The sequence below is a fragment of the Rhipicephalus microplus genome, chromosome X (assembly GCF_043290135.1).
Source record: "Rhipicephalus microplus isolate Deutch F79 chromosome X, USDA_Rmic, whole genome shotgun sequence".
NCBI classification, from domain to species: Eukaryota; Metazoa; Arthropoda; class Arachnida; order Ixodida; family Ixodidae; genus Rhipicephalus; species Rhipicephalus microplus.
Window position 1 is genome coordinate 393,563,264 of NC_134710.1, and position 19,568 is coordinate 393,582,831.

A 19,568-nucleotide genomic window follows, 5' to 3' on the forward strand; every position below is an offset into this window, starting at 1 on the left:
AAGAATTTTCTTCCTGTTTTGTTGAGCCAAAAGCAATATAACCGTTTCTAGAAGGTATTCTTCCAGAGATTGCCGGAAATTCTTAAACATCCTTTTGTCTGCTGCGGAAATAGCGATTTCACCTAACTGAAACGGCTAGGTGTAATACGGATGTCCATGATTGTTGAAATCACTTTTTCATATAAGCATTTCATTGTTTTACGGTTCCTGTTTCAACTGATTAATTGTAGCCGGAAAATGTACAAGGCACTTGGCTTCTTCGAAAAAGGCATATCCGGTATTTCCATGTATGTAAAACAATGCTTGTTTGTTTTACGAACAAGCGTTGTTTTGCAAACACGCACAAAAGCAATTGAAACGTCCAAGTATTTTTGTAGCACACACAGTAAATGAGTTCTCGAAACACGTTTACATGCCTCCCATAAAATTAGCACAAAGGAGCAGGTTCACACGGTTAACTTGTTGGTTACGCATCATAAATTATAATATTTACCCTAAACTTATATTTAAAATGTTTAGTAGATAACATTAATTAATTACTTGATAATCAACTTCACTTTTACGCTTACGGATGTCCATAGCACCTCGGAGTTTGCTTTTCAAGAAGTTTAAATTTTTGCTGGGAAACCACTTCTTTAGAGAGATGTGTTTGTTATACCAGTCTGTATAAAAATGTTGAGGAGCCAAAATGGGTGTAAAGGCTGAAAGTAAACTTTCGGAATTATGAAGATGCGAATAAATTTTTTTTGAAGCTTTCAAAAAAAAAAAAAAGAGAAATTGCCTGGCCTGAGGAAAAGCCGCAGCACCGTCAAAAAGAAAGTCGGAAGAACGGCATTTCTAGAGCCCGTTGCCCGTTTTCAGGTGGCTATATACTATAGAAAAAATTGTAAGGTACCCAGTACGTCATGATTCATGATAAGTTTGCGTGGTAAGCAAGTGTTCATTATTCCCCTATCCTCATTTTGTGCAGAAACTAGGTACACGATGCACATATGTAAGGCATTGCGTGCATTTTATTGATGCTTTTGATGAAATATGTGAAAAATGATATGGATTACCACCATTTTGATGGGTGGGAAGGGCTAAACCACCCACTCGTTATAGAATTCGTATTGCGTGACATCTGCTTATTTTAGTATTCTGCTCCACATCACATATGTCAATAGGATTCTTTGCCCGACTGGACTCATCTCTGTAATAGGGTGTTTCGGATGAATGCCAAGTGGTGGCGTGCTTTCATGGTATACTTAAAACAAAATTACTCCGAGGTCAGAGGAAAGCACTTGTCTTCTAGCGTACCCCCTATTCGGAGCAGTTTTTTCTCCGGACATCCGGAGCAAAAGTTTTGCAAAAGTTTTGCTCCGGCTCGCCGGAGGAATCGCGTGGCGTACCCGGAGTACTTTTCTAAGATATTTCACTCCGGCCGACCGTAGCAATTGCGTGGTGCTGCCGGAGTAATCTTTAATGGCATTTTCCTCCGGCTGGCCGCAGTGATTACGTGGCATCTCCGGAGCATATTTTCTGGGTTTTTTCACTCCAGCTATTCTGAGCTTTTGTGTGGTATCTCCGGAGTATTTTACGAATGTACTTACTTTGTGCGGACAGAATTTCAGTAAGGTGGACCAGCACTTTTTTAATGTGTTTGCTCCGCTCTTTATTTATTGTATGCTGATCGTTTAACGTATTGGTTAGATGAAGGAAGTTCATATGCTCATGCAAGCACTGCAGAGGTACTGTGTATTCTTTTCCGCAGAGTTGTAGCAGATGAAATTCAAGGAAACACTTGAGTTTTTATTATTTGATTTATTCAAAATAAGATGCCAATTCTGGATGATTACCCAAAATTTAGAAAAAAGAGACATGAATAAACAAACATGCAAACACCACCAAAACAAAACACAATAAGACAGATCCGATGAAATCAACAGCACTCAAATTTGAAGCGCAGCAATTCAAAATGAACCCCATTATGCTGCAACACGATGCACAACAAACGAAGAAAGCCTGGCCACCGAGAACAACTCTTCACGATCCCCGAAGGGCCATCCATCAGATTTATTGATGACGCAAGGGTTGAGCTGATTGCTTTCTGCATAATTTAGCAAAAAAATTAAGATACATGAGAACTGCAAATCATGCGAGAGGCACGAAAACTGAGGCACGGACACTATACAGTCTGCGAGTCTATCAGAGGAAGCAACGTCCAAAACCGACCACACATGCGCGCACGCACGCACGCACGCATGCAATCTCTCTCTCTCTCTCTCTCTCTCTCTCTCTCTCTCTCACACACACACACACACACACACACACACACACACACACACACACACACACACACACACACACACACACACACACACACACACACACACACACACACACACACACACACACACACACACAAAGACAGGAGGATGAGCGTTCAATATCAAGCAGCACCTCCGATGTAATCCGGTGTGAGACAGCCGCAACATGATAAAAACATACCTCCCTGAAGCGAACAAAGTTGAAAACTGGGCAAAGTTTTCTATATATTTCTAAATCGATAGCTTATCCTTTGTTGAAACGTTCAAAAGCAATTTTCGACTAAAATAATCTTATTTCAGTACTCTTGTAGACGGCATCAGCAATGTTCTCCCTATAATTTGTAATTTCATCAAATAATAATTCTGAATATTAGAATCGCATTTTGATGCGTGCTCATCGTCCTATTTCTAGCAAAGTGGGCCCTTACAGTATGCATGGTTGCGGCCTGTCTTCAAGGAAAGCCTAGCTTCATCTCCTTTGTAAAATAATTTTTAAGATAAGTTGGCATTGTTTAATTTTAAAGTTGCACTACACACTCTGTTGTGGTACTTGTAGTTGTGAACATTTTTCAAAGTAGTTATTGTATGAGCATGTATTTCTTCAAAACGAACAGCTTAAAGCACATAATAAGGAAAAGTTCACTACATCGTAAAAGAATGAATAAAGAATAAAAGAAATTGAAACATTATGCCACCTAAGCCAACTGCATTTTCACAGAAATAAGGGAAGGCTGACAAGTTTATTCAACTGAAAGGTCCGTGAAAACGTTCAGAGGCCACAGAAGGTGATGCAAGTGCAAGCCTCACGACGAGCGTTTCAGGCTTGAAAAAAAAAAAAATGTTCTTTTTCCTTCTTATCTTCACAAGCCTGTGTCGTTGCATTGCCCAGGTCAAAAGTACGTCTCAGCACTGCTCGCACTCCTACCTTCCCCCCCCCCCCCTCAAAAAAAAAGAACTGCAGCCACAGCCATCGCAGCATGACTGAAACGAGAAAAAAAAAGCAGAAGCAAGGATAGTAATCTTTCCCATTATCAACACAGAAAATACCGCTAGTTTTTCGAAAAGGTGCCACTCCTTTCTCTCTTTCTTTCACTACAATGCCCCCCCCCCCCCTTCACAAAAACGTTGAGCGCTGCACGACTCGTTCTGCCGAGCAACTCCTCTTCTTTTTATTTTTGCATGCCTCGTCCTGGTATTGTCAGTTTGTTTCACCCCTCTCTTTCTTTTCTTTAATGCACCACGTCCCACGTAGAGGCTAGCATGCCTAGCATACTTGTAGATTAATATCTCACATACCATTTATCCAACCCAAATAACTTTTTCACAAGTATGAATGTGTGTGTGCCTTAAAAATCTGCACCATTTAGAGTGTCCTAGATAAATTCACTACATTTAGAAAGAATTAACACTAATTGTAGTTTTCAAGGTATATTAGTTCAACTTACATATTCTATCAAACACGACCAAAAATATATTTCAACCAGTTAGGTTTACCTATAACAATTATTAACGTTTCGTAGAATCAACCTAAAACTGTGATATTTTCTATTGTTGCATATCTAATCGGCGCTCCAAATATTACAGGGACTTGATTCAATTTACCGAAGGTATTATGGCATTAATGCTGCGCAAAGCAAAACGAGTTACAAGAAAGTGAACAACCACAAGCGCTTTTGGTGTTCACGTTTTTTGCGCAACATTTATGCCATTATGAATCCGTACCAACTCGCTCACCACTTCGTTTTGCTTTACCGAAGTTATGTTAAGAAAAAAAAAACACGTAGTCCAAACAACGCATTATCAGAATTCCGCTGACGTTTCACTGACGTCTTGTAAAATTAGCCAACTATTAATCACATGTTTGGTTTATCAACCCAACATTTTCCAATCTTAGCACTACCTAACGAGAATAACACAGGTAATTCAAGGAGACCATACTCACTATTTTTTCGCCGCACCAGCTACCGCCGGGCCCCTCAACACTTGCTAGATCACAATGTGTCGTTCGCTGCCCGGAACCGTCACACGATTACCGCTCGCAAAACTCCCTTCTGCCGTTGATACCTTTCGTTGCTTCTTGTCGCTTGAGATATCCAGAAGGTGCTCAGAACGATTTTCTTTACTCCAACGCGGCCGAACGCTTCGCACAATCCTCACTGCACCGGCTTGGTCTGCGCCATGTTTGTTTGTGGGGAACGGCCTCCCGGCGGCGAGGGTGCCTACGTCACTACTCGAACAGCCAATGAATGCCAGCGAGCGATGACACGGAGCAATCGGGGAGCATCCACTGAGGCAAAAGCGATGCACGGGAGAATTTTCGGAAGAACCACAGGAGCGTAATCAGAGGATTGGCCCCGTTTTCCTCCGGTTTCCTTCTTCCGGCGATCACTGGAGGAAAACGGAGGAAAACGAATGTATTTGCTCCGGTACAATCTGGTTTGAGTGACGTCACCGGAGCAGAGCGGGCGCATCCTTCCCAAATTCCTCTCAGTTGAGTATACTAAAGGCGATAGTCGTTCTTGGGGACCTTCGACGCTAATATTTTGGTCTGTCTGTCTGTCTGTCTGTACATTTGTCTTTTTGTCCGCCCTTAAAGACACCCTAAACGGCACAAACAATACCTCAAATGGCCGAACCCATCTGCAGCGCCCACAGATATTTCTCAAGGTTCAGCGTTCATACTTGTGCGATTGTCAATTAAAAAGCAATTATTTCACATATCTGAGGCACCTAAACAACATGTCAATGTTCTGTACGCGTGTCTTTTCTATAAAAGGTATACATACGTAAATATGAGGACTGTAGCATTTATCACGTTGCGCTCACTATGCAACGCTTTGTTAAGACGACACGGTGGTGGTACCTACCCGTCGCCTTGCGTTTTACACCTTATCGCCTCCGAGACGAGCGCGCATGCAGCGCACTTCGTTTTCTAAGATAGCTGCCAGATAGCGCTCATGTCTGACGTGTGACGTGACTTGATGCGCTCGTTCGCCTCCGCTGCACCGCTCGAGGCACTCTAACGCAGCGCCTCTAGCATACCATTTACCGATTTTTTTTGCGCAGAACATCAAATAAACGTTTTTTTCACTCACTCTAGACGCAAGACTATCGTCTTTTGACGAAATTTTCCGTGCGACATGCAGATACGAGGCCATTTTTTTTGTTTACAGTGTATACAGATTTCTGGGCCACTGCAAAAAGAGCCCTGGTTCAAATTCTTCTAGGTCCTGGAGATTTCGTTTTTCCCCCATTATGCGTGATAGCGGTTACAGGCGGTGGCGGACAACCTCGCCAACATAATCGGCTGTTGTGATCTCATAAAACATTTCGCTGTCAAACACTCGATGTAAGTGCGGGAATATACTGTGTGCTTCCCTAGCTGATTCCGTGAACTAACTCTGTGTCCTGGCAATTATTGATAAATGTTACTTGATCACGCACTATACAATGAAATAGCAGCTATGAATTTCTATGCACACTTTTTGTCAGGGGAACATATAGTATATGTATGTATGTGATCATTGTGACTATAGTCATCATATGACACATGGAGTAGCGAACCGGGCTATTAACTATAGGCTAACATCTTCATGAATTTCATTAAAAATGCTATACCTCTTTACAAATGACACCTAATTAGGTGTCAGGCGCTACAAATATACATGACAAAAGAGCCCAGTGTTTTTTTTATTAAATAAGCCTGTACACCTGCTGTCCCGGCCCTTGTGGTTGTCCGCCCAGCCTCGTTCTCACTGTAGTCAACTGCACTTTACCGTAAAACGGTAACTGACTGCACTAATTGGTTGTTCTATAGCGTTATCTTCGGCGCCACTGTAGTGGTCCAGTGGCTAAGATACTTCGCTGCTAAGCCGTAGGTCGTGGGATCGAATCCCTGTTGCGGCACGTGCATTTTTGATGGAGGCGAATATGCTGTATGCCCGTGTGCTCAGATTTGGGTGCAGGATATAAGAACCCCAGGCGTTCAAAATTTCCAGAGCCCTCCACTACGGCGTCTCTCATAATCATATGGTGGTTTTAGGACGTTAAACCCCACGTATAAATTCATTATAGCACTATCTTTAGGACCTATCCAGTTTTGCAGCCTCACTAAATGGCTGTTCCACGACCCGATAAAGGTATGCGAAAGTACACTGCCACACATCGCCTAACGATTAAAAGCCAACGCCGCAACTTCCACTCTGTCTTTCCAACGTACAGTATCTACACCGAGGCATCGGCCACACTAACTAAATGTGTGTCGTTCTTTCGTAATACGTACAACAATTCTCATAACACTGCTCTGCGTGACTGCTTCCTCGAATTTAGGCCGCACATACTTTTTTTTCTTTTTTTACTACACATGACGCACTTGGAGAGTGTAACAACTGTCTCCCTCAATGTACACACCTTCTAAATATGAACAGTGTTCATCGTCGATGTTTGACGAGGCACAGTGCCCGCAGTTGGGTTACGAGATTGCGCCGCGCTGCTTTTATTGGCAACGTGGTTCCGGCAATGAAAGTACGATGCAGTTTACACCGTCAGTGACACTGCTAATGCGCTACAAGTTGCCCGGCAGCCTACAGCTATGAAGACATCCGAGTTTAAACGAGAAACGCAGCATCTCTAAGCGCTTCTGACTTGAAGTAGACAGAAGACCAAGCAACATTATTTGTTAAGGTCAAGCTTAAAATGCACACGTTTTGCTACAAATAAAATGTTACCTGAGGTGCTTGTGCCTTCGTGTGGATCCTCGGCCTTGCCTTGTTCGGTGTGTTTGTGCTGTATTACAGCAAAAGCTGTTATGAGATCACTTTTCGGGTCACGTGCAGTTGCATATTGTCCGCCACTGGTGTTCGTAACCATATTGCGCGAAATTAGAAAAAAAAAACTTGCACCAATGACCTATAGCACTAATGACACAGTGGGGTTAGAAGGCAGTTCCGCTGGGTGCCAGCCCAGTATTACACCACTGAGCTACTCCGGTGCGTTTGGTTTGCTGTCAAACTTGCCTTAGGCAGGCTTGATGTTGGAAGAGCATTCGCGTTAATACGACTTATAAAGCGTTTTAAAACAGCGAAAGAACATCCAGTCGTCGCACAATGCGAATAGAGTAAAGAGTGGGCCGCCCAATGCTCCAACCCATTACAAAAGCTTGTTCTTGTTTCCCTATTAACTGTGGCGCATACCCACTACAACCATAATTCCTCATCGTTGTCAGCCACTGCTTGGACAATCGGCACAAAATTCCTTGCAAGTGTTTAGCGGATACCACGCTGCTCAGAAGAATGACGAAAAATAGCACAGCGAATGCCGGCCTACTACCCAAAAGTTTATTATACTGCCTTAGTGGGTACCAAGCAGGTTTGCTTGCAGTATAGGAGCTATACTGCAAGCAAACTTACATGAGTGTTTTGAAAAAGCTCTGAAAGGCCACTCTTCTAGCTTTCGCTGTGACTGTGCTGCGCCTACCACGCAGGCCTGGCGTTTTTTTCTGTGGCGTATGGTCACAAAACAGATGAGTGAGCAATATTCATGCCCCTTGGTCGATGAGAGTTGTGAAACAGGGACACAGAAAACGAATACAACACAAGCTTTGCGTATACACGACGTTACCATTTTTATTTCACTCCATTCAGCGCCACTCAAATGACATTTCAAGGTTGCTTTCGATGACATGAAACCTAGTTGTGTGTGTAATAATGGTGACATCATTTTGAACAATTCGTTTTTTTTTTCGATTGCACAGCAAACATCACAAGGAACGAAAGAACAGTAGACAGTGTAACATCAGATATGACTTTTTTTCTCCCTGTTGCTCATTCTCCATGAATTACGGCTGAACACGGTAACTTACGCTACAAGGTTTCGATTGTATCATTTGAGTTTTTTTGGCACTTCTATACAAAAAATACCTCCTAATTTGTCGAATGTTTAAGAAAGTCATTACCAACAGCGAATATTCGCGACACCTTTTTTTAACTACTTCCCGCTCTTTCTAAGCATGTCATCATTACCTCTTTTTGGCACTGTCAGGGGTGCCCGTTAAATTTATAAATTCGACGGAAGAAGCACATTCAAAATTGTATTCAAAGCAGCAAACAGTCTCGGCTTCGATCGTGCAATGCAGATGCAATGAGCCCACTGGCTGCATATCATTGGTCACTGCTTGTGTGAGAAAAGTCTTGGTAAGAAAATATCGTGATCCATTGAGCTCACAGTCTCAACGGCAGTAAAACTAACGAAACGCACTTAGATAGAGCGATGAGTACACTGTTCATAACGGCCCAATAAAAAGTAAACATGGTCGCAAAAGTGGGCATAATTCACTTTTTGTTTGGTTTTTCAATGTGGGTTAGCGAGACTCTACTGAAGAGCACCAATGTACATTGCCAAGAAAACAAGCGACATGAAGGCGTGAAATACAACGTAATGTAACTAGCTTATGCGCGATTTGAGAGGAGTATATGTATAGGTCGTATGAAATTCCGCTAGTGCTAAGGTGGGTGTAACGTGCAGCAAGTGGTGAGATAAGTAATCTCATTGTATGAACGCCCGAAAACGACAGGGGAAGCACCTAGTTGATTTCAGTATAAGTGCTTAGCATCAGGAAGAAAAGCTTAAACTTCATTCTATGCATTTGGAGAAGGAGTGATACGGCTGTCGATATTGCAATGTCACTTTCGCACACTTACCTCACGTAAGAAATTTTCAGTGCCATGAACAGCACTAAAGCCGCCTTGTAGCAAAGGCGTACTTTTCATGAGTAATCTCTCAACACGGAGATCAGAACGTGAGATTACAGTGTAGGATCTGCTCGCATGCTGTACTTGGGAACGCAGCACGTGAGGGAACCTGCGCAATGCCTATACGAAGAATAAGCAGTCAGTACATGGTCAGTGTACTGCTAGCATAGCCTTTGTGAGTTATCGCCGAGCGCAGCTAATCAGCGAGCAGCCCTACGGGCCCACCCACAATACCACTAGCAGTGAATACAATATGAAATTTGCCAAATAATCTATTTCCCTTGTGTCTATCGTTTTCAAGTGTTGCGAGTGCCCATATGCCTGGGCCTACTGGTAATTTACTGTCATCTTATAGATTCCGATAGGTCCGGTTGGCCACATAAAGGGTTGCGAATATCCGATGATCGGGGAGGGTTGGAAATGATAAAAAAAGATGCGTCAAGACAAACTCTGGTCCCAAGAAAAAGAAATGAACTGGTGATGACTTTGATGGCCCTACGCCGACGAGAGTACACGGTCGAAACTGACAACCAATTAACTTATAGCCAGGACGTTGTCGGGGCCCTTTTTTGTTTGTTTTCCATCTCGAAGACACACACTTTTTACAGGATTTTTAAAGTGTATTATCTGTCACGGTTAGCTTCGTAAAAAAACCAATGACTTCACGAATTATTTCACTAGATAAGTCCGAGAGCAAAACGTGAAGCGTAAGCGATTTCGAAAGAAAATGGGTAACTAAGATAGCACTAGCTTGACCGAGACGTCATAGCACAGGCCTGGAAGAATCCAAGGAGGTCTCGTGTGAGCTGTAAGGGAATACTAGACCAAAGTAACGGGATTATATCCTCCTGGTCTACATGGCGTGTGTACAATGAGTACACGTGGGACCATCCTTTTGGTCAGGGTTCACCTCCGAAAAACAAATTCATGCGACAATAAAGGCTGCGAGCTTAAAAAAACAACAGTTCACGCATGAGCGCTTTCACCAACCAAAAACGATACAAGGCTCCAACATGTGAATCTCTTCGTGCTAACTGCCCTTAAAGTGTAACACTCGGCGTCTTGAGAACGGGGTAGAAGAACGCCATGACGTCTACAACATACGTCGTATGTGGATCCTTCTTGTCAAAGATAGATCGAAAATAGGCAAATCCGTGGGTCCCTCGTTTTTGCGTTAGTGTACAATGAGTTGCCAAGCTTCTTTTAGAATCCCCGTTTGGTAGTTTTTCACATCTTATAATTGAACAGCGCGTGAGTTGCTCATTCAATGTCAAGGATCGCTGCAGACTAATGGGGTGTGCATGTATGAGAGGCGCGGTTAGCGACACTGCAAGCCATACTTGGGGCTATAGATTTAGAAAGATTGAACACGTTGATTTATGTTAGCGTAAAGGAACAATATACCACTGTAACGCTGAAGAACTGATACATGCGTCAGTGCACTTCTTTTTCGCATATTATGCGCGTTTTTTACGACGCACTATAACACTAGCCCCGAAAGATTTAGAGAAAAAAATCTGATGACGCGTCGCTATGCAGAGACAATTAGTAATACTACTTTAATTTCATTTTTAGAGCAGGGTAATGTTTAGAAAAAAAGAACAAAATATACTGGTCGTAAAAGGCCAACTGCAAGAAAGCTTCACCTTGACAGAATCTGTTATGAGTGACTAGAATATGTTACGGAGAGAACCTTTGGAAAGCTGAAGGGCTGTATGTGGTTTTGTTCGGAGCCTAGATACGCGACGTGTGCACTTAGTGGTCGTAGATGTAGCGCAGTCAGAAGCACGCCGTCCCTCAGGTGTTTCAATGCCCCATTTTTTTCTGAGGTCGTGGCGAAGAGCCACGTGTACTTGGTCACACTCTTGTATACGTCACATCCGCTGAGGACTATAGTTTCGGTTTCAGTACCAACAAACGGCAGAGCTGTCGCCTGACGCCCTCGCTCGGAATTCGGAGGCAAAATTTCGCACGGAGGCTCCACTGTTTGAAAGTGGGCGTTTTATGCGGAGTAAAATTTTTGTTGCAGTTGACCTCTAAGCACAGCCCAGAGTGGTCGTGCTCACGCGCTCATTCGCACAAGCAGATTAGAACGATTACGAGGACACAGTGCATAGAAGTGCCAGACATTGGCAGATCTCAAATCAAGAAGACAAGTCACAAAATACACAGTGTTCGTGCGTGATCTCTTATTGTTTTCTTTTTCCCGCTGCAATTGAAGAACAACATCCTTCAGGCCAATAGCGAGTTTTAGTCGATTTCTTTTTTTACTTCTCGTTCGCGTCGTAACATTCGCAGTAGCGATATTGTACCGACCCAAGAAGGGATTCGCACCTGCTTCGGAAGAATGTGCCCCGACGATGCAGGTTAAACTTGCGAACACGGAAAAAGGCCATCGAACAACGACGTGAATGAGCCTTGTGAAGGCTACGAGCGACGAACAAAAAAGCACGACAGAAGGCAACGTAGTCGTAACAAATGGCGCAGGAGCGAAAAACGTTAACAAGCACAATCACACAACAGTGTCGCATCACATTGAGCTTTTGCGTCTAGTATGCTTCATATCGCATAACTCTTTTGTATACCGGAAACGGTTGAAATATATATGTATGTACAACAGATAGCCATCCTCTCGTAGAACTGGAATACACGGCAACAGGGCTTTTTTTTTATAGTACACTTGCGCAAAGTAACCTCAATGTAGGGGTGGCTGTGGAGAGTTATAATCGGTAAGTAACGAGATCCAGGCCACTGCTCTCGCTGTATAGGCTTCATCGTATTCTCACGCACACGGGAACTTAGTTTCTAGGAAAAATAAAATAACATCACAAAAAAAAAACAATAAATGGAGTGAACGCCTCATCCTCTTTAATCCTTATGTACACTTCAAGCGCGTGATGTATGTACACTCAGAACCATAATTAAGCGTACTAAAAATAACAATCCATTTATCCCGTAAAAAACAAAGAAACGCACACAAGCCCACATTTTCATCTATTTGTAACTGTTTTCGAAATTCCCCGCTCTCTTGCTGTTTACGAAAGATAATACCGACATTGAAAAAAAGAAGTGCCGGCTTGTTAGAACTTACACATAGGCGACGCGCTCGCAATACCTCTAGACGGAGCCAACGAGTTTGTGCCGGTGTTATTTTTCTTCCGACAGAGAACACTCAGTTATTTATATTATGTATATATATATATATATATATTTATGTACCGTAGATATATTATATCTCATATGAATGTCTTAGTTATATCTATGATGCTTAACTCTGCGACGCTATGGAGGTGTGTCTCTCTCTTCACGAAGCCTATATGATACAAGAGATAACAAGAAGTTGGATGGACGATATAGTGCGAGTTACAAGGACTCTAGTGCAGCAGAACGTAATGTGCCGCGAGGAGAAAGGATGCCTATTCTGTGGAAATATGCATTCGCAGGTAGTTTTTTTTTTTTCATTCTTTAGAACGCCCCATCTTCTGGAAACAACCGTGGCGCCCAAATCAGTCTCTGGAAGCCGCATAAGACGTTTTTTTTTCTCCTCGAATTAGGTTTCGGGCGCGTTGGCCCGTAAAGCGAAGGGGTTTCGAATGACAAATTTTCGTAGTTAAAAACGAAGGGCGTCGGTGGCGGGTCTAAAAGGTCAGTGGCGGGCACGAGAGTCAAATCCTGATTGCTGCGCCTCCTGGTCAAAAAGAAAAAAAAAAAACAAGTACAGCGTAGGACTGTGGAACGAGTTCTACACGCTGCAAATGTGAGTGGAACCTTAAGCATTGAGGCACCGGACAATGCCGACGAATGCGTGAAAAGCTAGCTTGTCTCTTTTCGGGCAAATAAAGAGGACGGCGAGGTGTCACGTCACACCGCCTTTGATGAAATAGAGAGAAAGAAAGAAACTGACGATGATTCTTTGTAGCATTTGTGTTGGTGATGAAGTACACGGAGCACATTTTAAAAAATTTTTGAGCAACAAAAGACATTTCCGGTTTCAGTTTTGAGTTTCGCAAACTGCTCGCAACGTCACACGCGCGCGCACAAGCCAAATGTGTATTTAATTTCATGAGCTGCAGAGAATAATGTCGTATTAGACACATAAATAGATGATTTTCTTTCCCTACTCCCAACTTCTCTGTTTTCAATGTTTTTTAACGTACTATTTTTAAATTAATTGACTCGCGAATGCTCTGCTTAGCTTTACTGCCTCGCGTGTAGAAACCTTGCGAGGCCAGCGCCTAGAAAACACCACTCTAACCAATCGACTTGTAAATTACCGATATACGAAGCCTTATCTTCGACACCTACTGTGCAATTAACGACCGATGAAATGCGAATATCTTCCAGGTAGCCACACTGCAACAGAAGAAAGAGTTAACGTGCCCCGCTTTTTTCGGGTAAGCCATGCTGTATTTACATGAAATATAATTTTTTTATTCTTACTGCTTACAATACGTTTCGCACCTACGGGGACAAATATAAAGATACTGCCCCAAACGTGTAAGAGTGAGGGAAAAGACAAAAAGAAGAAAGCAAGAAAGCTAGCATGTTGCCGAGTTTCTGTAGGTTGGTCCAATATAGAGATATGCCCCAAAGAAGGGAATAACTAACCATGCGCAGTAGGTAGTCTACGGAAGCGCAGTTGGACTAGAAGTTTTGTCAATTGTATTGACAATAATGCATGTTTTTGATAACTACAAATGAAAATTTTCTACCGCCAGAGATTCTCAATGAACATCCTCATTTTCTTGCAAAGTATCAGAGATACAGTGCTTTTTCTTTATGGGAGGTAAAAGTTTCAAAGAGGCAGTGATACGTCACTAAAGGGTAACGAGGCGATGAATGAACCACGCCACACCAAGTTAAATGGCTGGACTTTACAGAGCACACGCTGCGCGCACGCCTTCCCGCCAAAAAGATTTTTTTTCTGCTTGTTTCTTGGCGGGAGAACGAGATGCAGGGAACGGGGAGCGAAAGATACTTGCGCGAAAGCAACATGTTTCTTGTCGCAACTTTCTCACAACCGGTTTATGGATTAATTATGCGTTTGAAGTAGTAGCATCTTTTTCCCTCGTTTCGTTCCGAGAAACTAACGTCGTTTCAAAGACAGAAAGAAAAAGAAAGACAACGTGCGTCTCGTAATCGCAGGCGCAAATGCTTGCAGGCATGGTGCATGATCATGTTTTACAACCAGGCCGCCACCCGACTCTGAGTTAACGAAACAAATGTAACTGCAATTGATTATTTTGATACTAAGCAATTGTTTGCCTCAGCCTCGAGGCAGACTAGAATTTAACATTGAATACGTTCCCATGGAGAAGCTTGGTGATGTTATAAATGCCATTGCATTTAAATAACCCATTCGAGCATGCCTTTTTGGCGTCATGCCTCCTGAAAGTGCGCCTTGATATAGAAAATAAATTAAAAAACACGTTCACAAGGAACACATCGTGCAACAAGACGTAATGAAAGAAACGCATGCGTCCAAAAATAAAATACATTGGAAAGCAGTACGCCTTGAGTTTTTTTTTTCCACCATCTTGGCCAAATCGAGCACGTTAGGGGACATAGCGTAAAATAAATTCGTAAAATGTAGTATAACGAAATACTGCTGGAATTGTGTGCTCATCTCAGAGAACGTACAGCTATCTTTTTTTTTTACCGCGGCATCATTGCCGAAGTAGACTGCCTCGCAGTGGACGCGACTCCATTTCTGCTTAGAATTGGTCGCAGAGTGTGTGTCTCTCTGGTCCATGTGCCTGCTCTGTTTGCCTCTGTGTTCCGCGTCCCGCTGTCCTGTGTGTGGCCTCTGCATCATCGTGGATTTGGCCTGTGTTGTCATGCATGGATTTTCTCCAGAGTGTGAAGGCCATCAAGCCGTTAAGTCGCTTTCGCTGCAAGCTGCGTCTCCGTAGGGTAACACATCCTGCGCCCACAAAGATGCCCGCTTGCCGAGTGCGTTTCAAGCGCCATAAGTGAGTGCTTGTAACAGACGGATGTAAATGTTTCAGCACTGTCCGTCCTTCAAAGCGCCCTGAAGTCTCTCATGGCCACGGCTGCTATGGCACATATGAGACGCCTCCCAACATGTGTGCATACTCCAAGACCGACCTATAGGGTGCTCTATAAGGTACATAAACTAAAAAAAAATGCGTGAACTAGGTCATACGGTGACAGCCCTCAGTTATGGTGTACCGCCAGCCCAACTCCTCATAGTGCACTTTTTTGCATGTGATTCGTATGGCTACCCTAACACGAAGGCCTGCATCACACAACCTATGTAAAACACTGGGCTGATTTTCACACTCATTCAGTGCAACAGCACAGCTTGTCGGCACCACGACAAATTGCATGATGATCACACCGCGTAAAAACGTGCTCGCGCAGAAAGGCCGGCAGCGCTTGCACATCGGGCATTTCTGCGCCTAGCTCGCTACAAATCAGTCATAGCTGGTGCGTCATCTATCCCTCGACTTCTTCGCCCGTTCTCATAAAAGAAAGGTTCATTTTTTTCGGGGGGCGCTTCAAAGGACGCTACATACACTCTGTTGCAGGTAGGGAAAGAGTCGCTCTCCTATGGTAGGGGCGGTAGGTAAGGTAGACGAGCCCGGACTGCTCTCTTCCTGCCCCGAACGCAGTTCACACTCCCTCGAAGGAGGGTGCCGCCCGACCTCCGAGCGCGGCTCTTTCACCGGCGTTGTTCAACCACGATGTTTGTGCACCCGTTGCGGGCGCAAGGCCCCCGGCGCGCTCTTATTTGCCGGGTACGCCCAGGCGCAGCGGTGGAGGCAGGATAAGCGAGAGCCGCCTCTGGCCCGTCCCGCTCCAGAACAGGCTATTGGAACGGGACTGGCGGGCCCTCTGCTACGCGGAAGCCTCAAGGTCTTTCTTGACGTCGGCCCCTCCGCCGCCGCCACCACCGGCGTGACTGCTCGCGCTGTTTATGAAGCCCGAGAAAAGCTCCATAGGGATGGGGAACACGATGGTGGAATTCTTTTCCGCTGCGATGGAGGCCAAGGTCTGCAGGTACCGCAGCTGGAGCGCTGACGGCGTGTCCGCAATCACCTCGGCGGCTTCCTTCAGGGACCGTGAGGCGCGCTGTTCTCCCTCGGCCGCAATCACCTGCGATGGCAAGACGGCAAGACCTGAGCACGCCGGCGGCACGGCAATCATGTTGCACATCAACCAGGCGCCTGACGGATGGTAATTCTTTCACTGCCATCTGCATACAGAGCACACTTACACCCCTGCCACACGACAAATATAATGTCATTTTCTCATTTAATATGAATTTCATTCCTTTGTGATGTCATTTGTTTACTGTCAAACGGAGAAACTAATTTCATTCGATAAAAACGACATTTTCTTTCGAATTAGTTCACGAAACACATTTGCTTTCGATTTCGCACCGAATGCGTAGTCCCGACGCCAGGGACCTTTTAGTGAGATGGCTGTTAACTGATGTATACTTTACTTATAGAATTTGTAAATATTTTATTCTTTACAATACTAACTTATTAATGCTTTGAGGACGTGATGACACATGCGAAAGCTTCCGAAAGAAAGCTACGCTCAGCTACAGTGGGCGTACGCCGGCCATGTTCCATTTGTGCTTTGTTGTCGTCACCTGTATCGCGGGTGTTCATCTTCCAATGGCACATGTTTTCGTGATCAAGGAGGTTACTACCCGAACCGGCTGTCGCCACCATAGAGTTTCCCAAAATTAACTAGAGGGCACTCTGGCGCTGCGATCGTCAGCGACCATGGGAATGATGGGTAGTACACACATTTGCCTAGTCTTCGTACTTGCGGGCGGCGAATAGAACTTGCGGCTTCGTTTATTACTGGTTATGGTTTTGTTTTGAAAGAAAAAACGAACCCTTTTGAACTTAGTGACTTGATTCTAAATGGTAAGCCTAAAAGCATAAGGTTGTGAAGCGCAAACGGAGAACAATTGATAATTTATGTTTTCGTGAAAAAACAGCTCAAAGCCACACGAACACACACGGAGCCAGAAGCAGGCCAGAAGTACGAAAATTAGACAAATGTGTGTACTACCCATCATTCCCATGCTCGCTGAAGCGCCGTGTGTTGCAGCTTTCATAGACACTAGCGCCAGAGTTCCTTCTGGTGTATATAATGAAACTCTACGGCCGCCACCTCATTTCTGCAGCCGGGGCGTTAGTCGCGCTAGACGCTTCCGTTCACTGTACTGACGCCCAGTCATACGACGGCCATGTTTATTTTCGAGTGGCTCTTGCATGGAGTTTGCTTGCGTTGGGTAGCTGTGGCAAGTTGCGTGAAGTGGCTGCGTTCATATTTAGCCAGCACCTTTTTAGTGATACAATTATGTTTGATGATACACGCATGTTATATAGAGGTTATAATAAATTAATTCTCCCCCAGCCATGGCGTAGGAGGGATAAGGTTATTGTCATTCTTTCCAACTTATGTTTCTTCTCATCGTGAGACAGCAGGCAGATAAAATGAGAATAAGTTCGCCTGATGACATTCGCAGTACCTGACATTACATTTCTCGCGTCCCAAGAATATCAGTGCTGTTTCTTGCCATTAGCGAGTGATACGAGGCGCAATATTCTTGAAAGAGCCTCATATCAGAAACAATTTTCTTTGTTCCAGCAACAAGCATGCAATGTTAGCACTGCGTCAACTGACGCGCGATCTACTCCGCTTCAGACAATACAATATCGAGGAGGCCCGTATCCATTATTAAATGCGCATCATTTCTTAGTGAACTTCAGTGACTTTAAATCTATCTATCTATCTATCTATCTATCTATCTATCTATCTATCTATCTATCTATCTATCTATCTATCTATCTATCTATCTATCTATCTATCTATCTATCTATCTATCTATCTATCTATCTATCTATCTATCTATCTATCTATCTATCTATCTATCTATCTATCTATCTATCTATCTATCTATCTATCTATCTATCTATCTATCTATCTATCTATCTATCTATCTATCTATCTTTTTGTCTGTCTGTCTGTCTGTCTGTCTGTCTGTCTGTCTACGACATTTAGCTCTCCAGCCGTTTCAATAATAGTATCAATACCAAAATTGGTATTGCATAACATGTCTGCGTGACGAGCATAAGGTACTAGTCATAACATGAAAATCATGGCAAGTATGTCATGAATCTCATAATTTACAGTTCATGGACTTGCTTCTCTGCCGTGGTTTCGTTCACATGACATATTGCAACACTGGTATGGTATGATATGACAGCATGTCGAACTAAGGTGACAGACCCTAACGTAGAAACCATGACATGCATGTCATGTAAGTCATGACTACACGCCATGCCCGTGGTGCTCTCGCGGTCGTTTCGCTAGCTTCAAATATACCGAATAAATGAATGGATGACGAAGGTATCGGACATGCGCAACCATAATAATTATAATATTCATGTAATTTAAGAACATGATTACACGCCACGCTCATGATGCGCTCGCGACCGTTTCGCGAGCTACACATATAAACTAAGTTTGGTATTACTTCACGTGAACAGACGACGAACGTAAATGACACGTCCCGAACATGATAATCACGATATGCGTGTCATGTAAAACATGACTACATGCTACCGTCATGGCGTGCTCATGGCCGTTTCGCTAGCTCCACATATACCAAATTTGAAATCACGTGACGTTAATAGATGACGAAAGTATATGACACGCCAAGCATGATAATCATGACGTGGAAGTCATTTACAACATAATTTACGTCCGCCTCGTAACGTTGTGATAATTTTAAAGTAACATATCAACCTTCCTCATCCATATCATTGATTCCCACGGTGCGTGAGATGTGCCGATTTTCGTTTTGTTCTTCAGGGTCGTGTACCATCATGCAGGCAGTTTACGCTAATACCATGTTCAGCACTTAACACATATAACACACACACACACACACACACACACACACACAAGTCTTCTGTCTCTTCGGCCACGTCACGACCCCCATGACAATATATATATATATATATATATATATATATATATATATATATATATATATATATATATATATATATATATATATATATATATATATATATATATATATATATATATTATATATATATATATATATATATATATATATATAATATATATATATATATATATATATATATATATATATATATATATTATATATATATATATATATATATATATATATATATATATATATATATATATATATATAATATATATATATATATATTACAGGGGGTCCGACGTAACCTTAGCGAGAGTGTAACAATAAGCCAGCACACGTAATTACGGCGTGACCAAGTGCATGTTGCTCACGGTTGCCTGGAGTTAGACTATTTTTTCTGTCCTCAAATACTGTTTAATTAGATCTGTTTAATTAACTCATTTCAGAACGAACTAAGATGAAAAAAAATTCAATGATAAAATTGTAGATTGGTTTGCTAAACGTCCAAATAGAGTTTTGAACTTTATATCTGTTTAG

General features: G+C 43.0%; 1 protein-coding gene across 1 annotated transcript in view; it reads right to left on the reverse strand.

The window, feature by feature from the left end:
• Positions 1 to 7,907: 7,907 nt before the first annotated feature.
• Positions 7,908 to 19,568, reverse strand: part of LOC119161004 (stomatin-4) — a 249,601-nt gene continuing 237,940 nt past the window's right edge. Inside the window, 1 exon segment of the mRNA XM_075880166.1 lies at positions 7,908 to 16,177. Coding sequence (XP_075736281.1) covers positions 15,920 to 16,177 — 258 coding nt within the window. The 3' untranslated portion in view covers positions 7,908 to 15,919.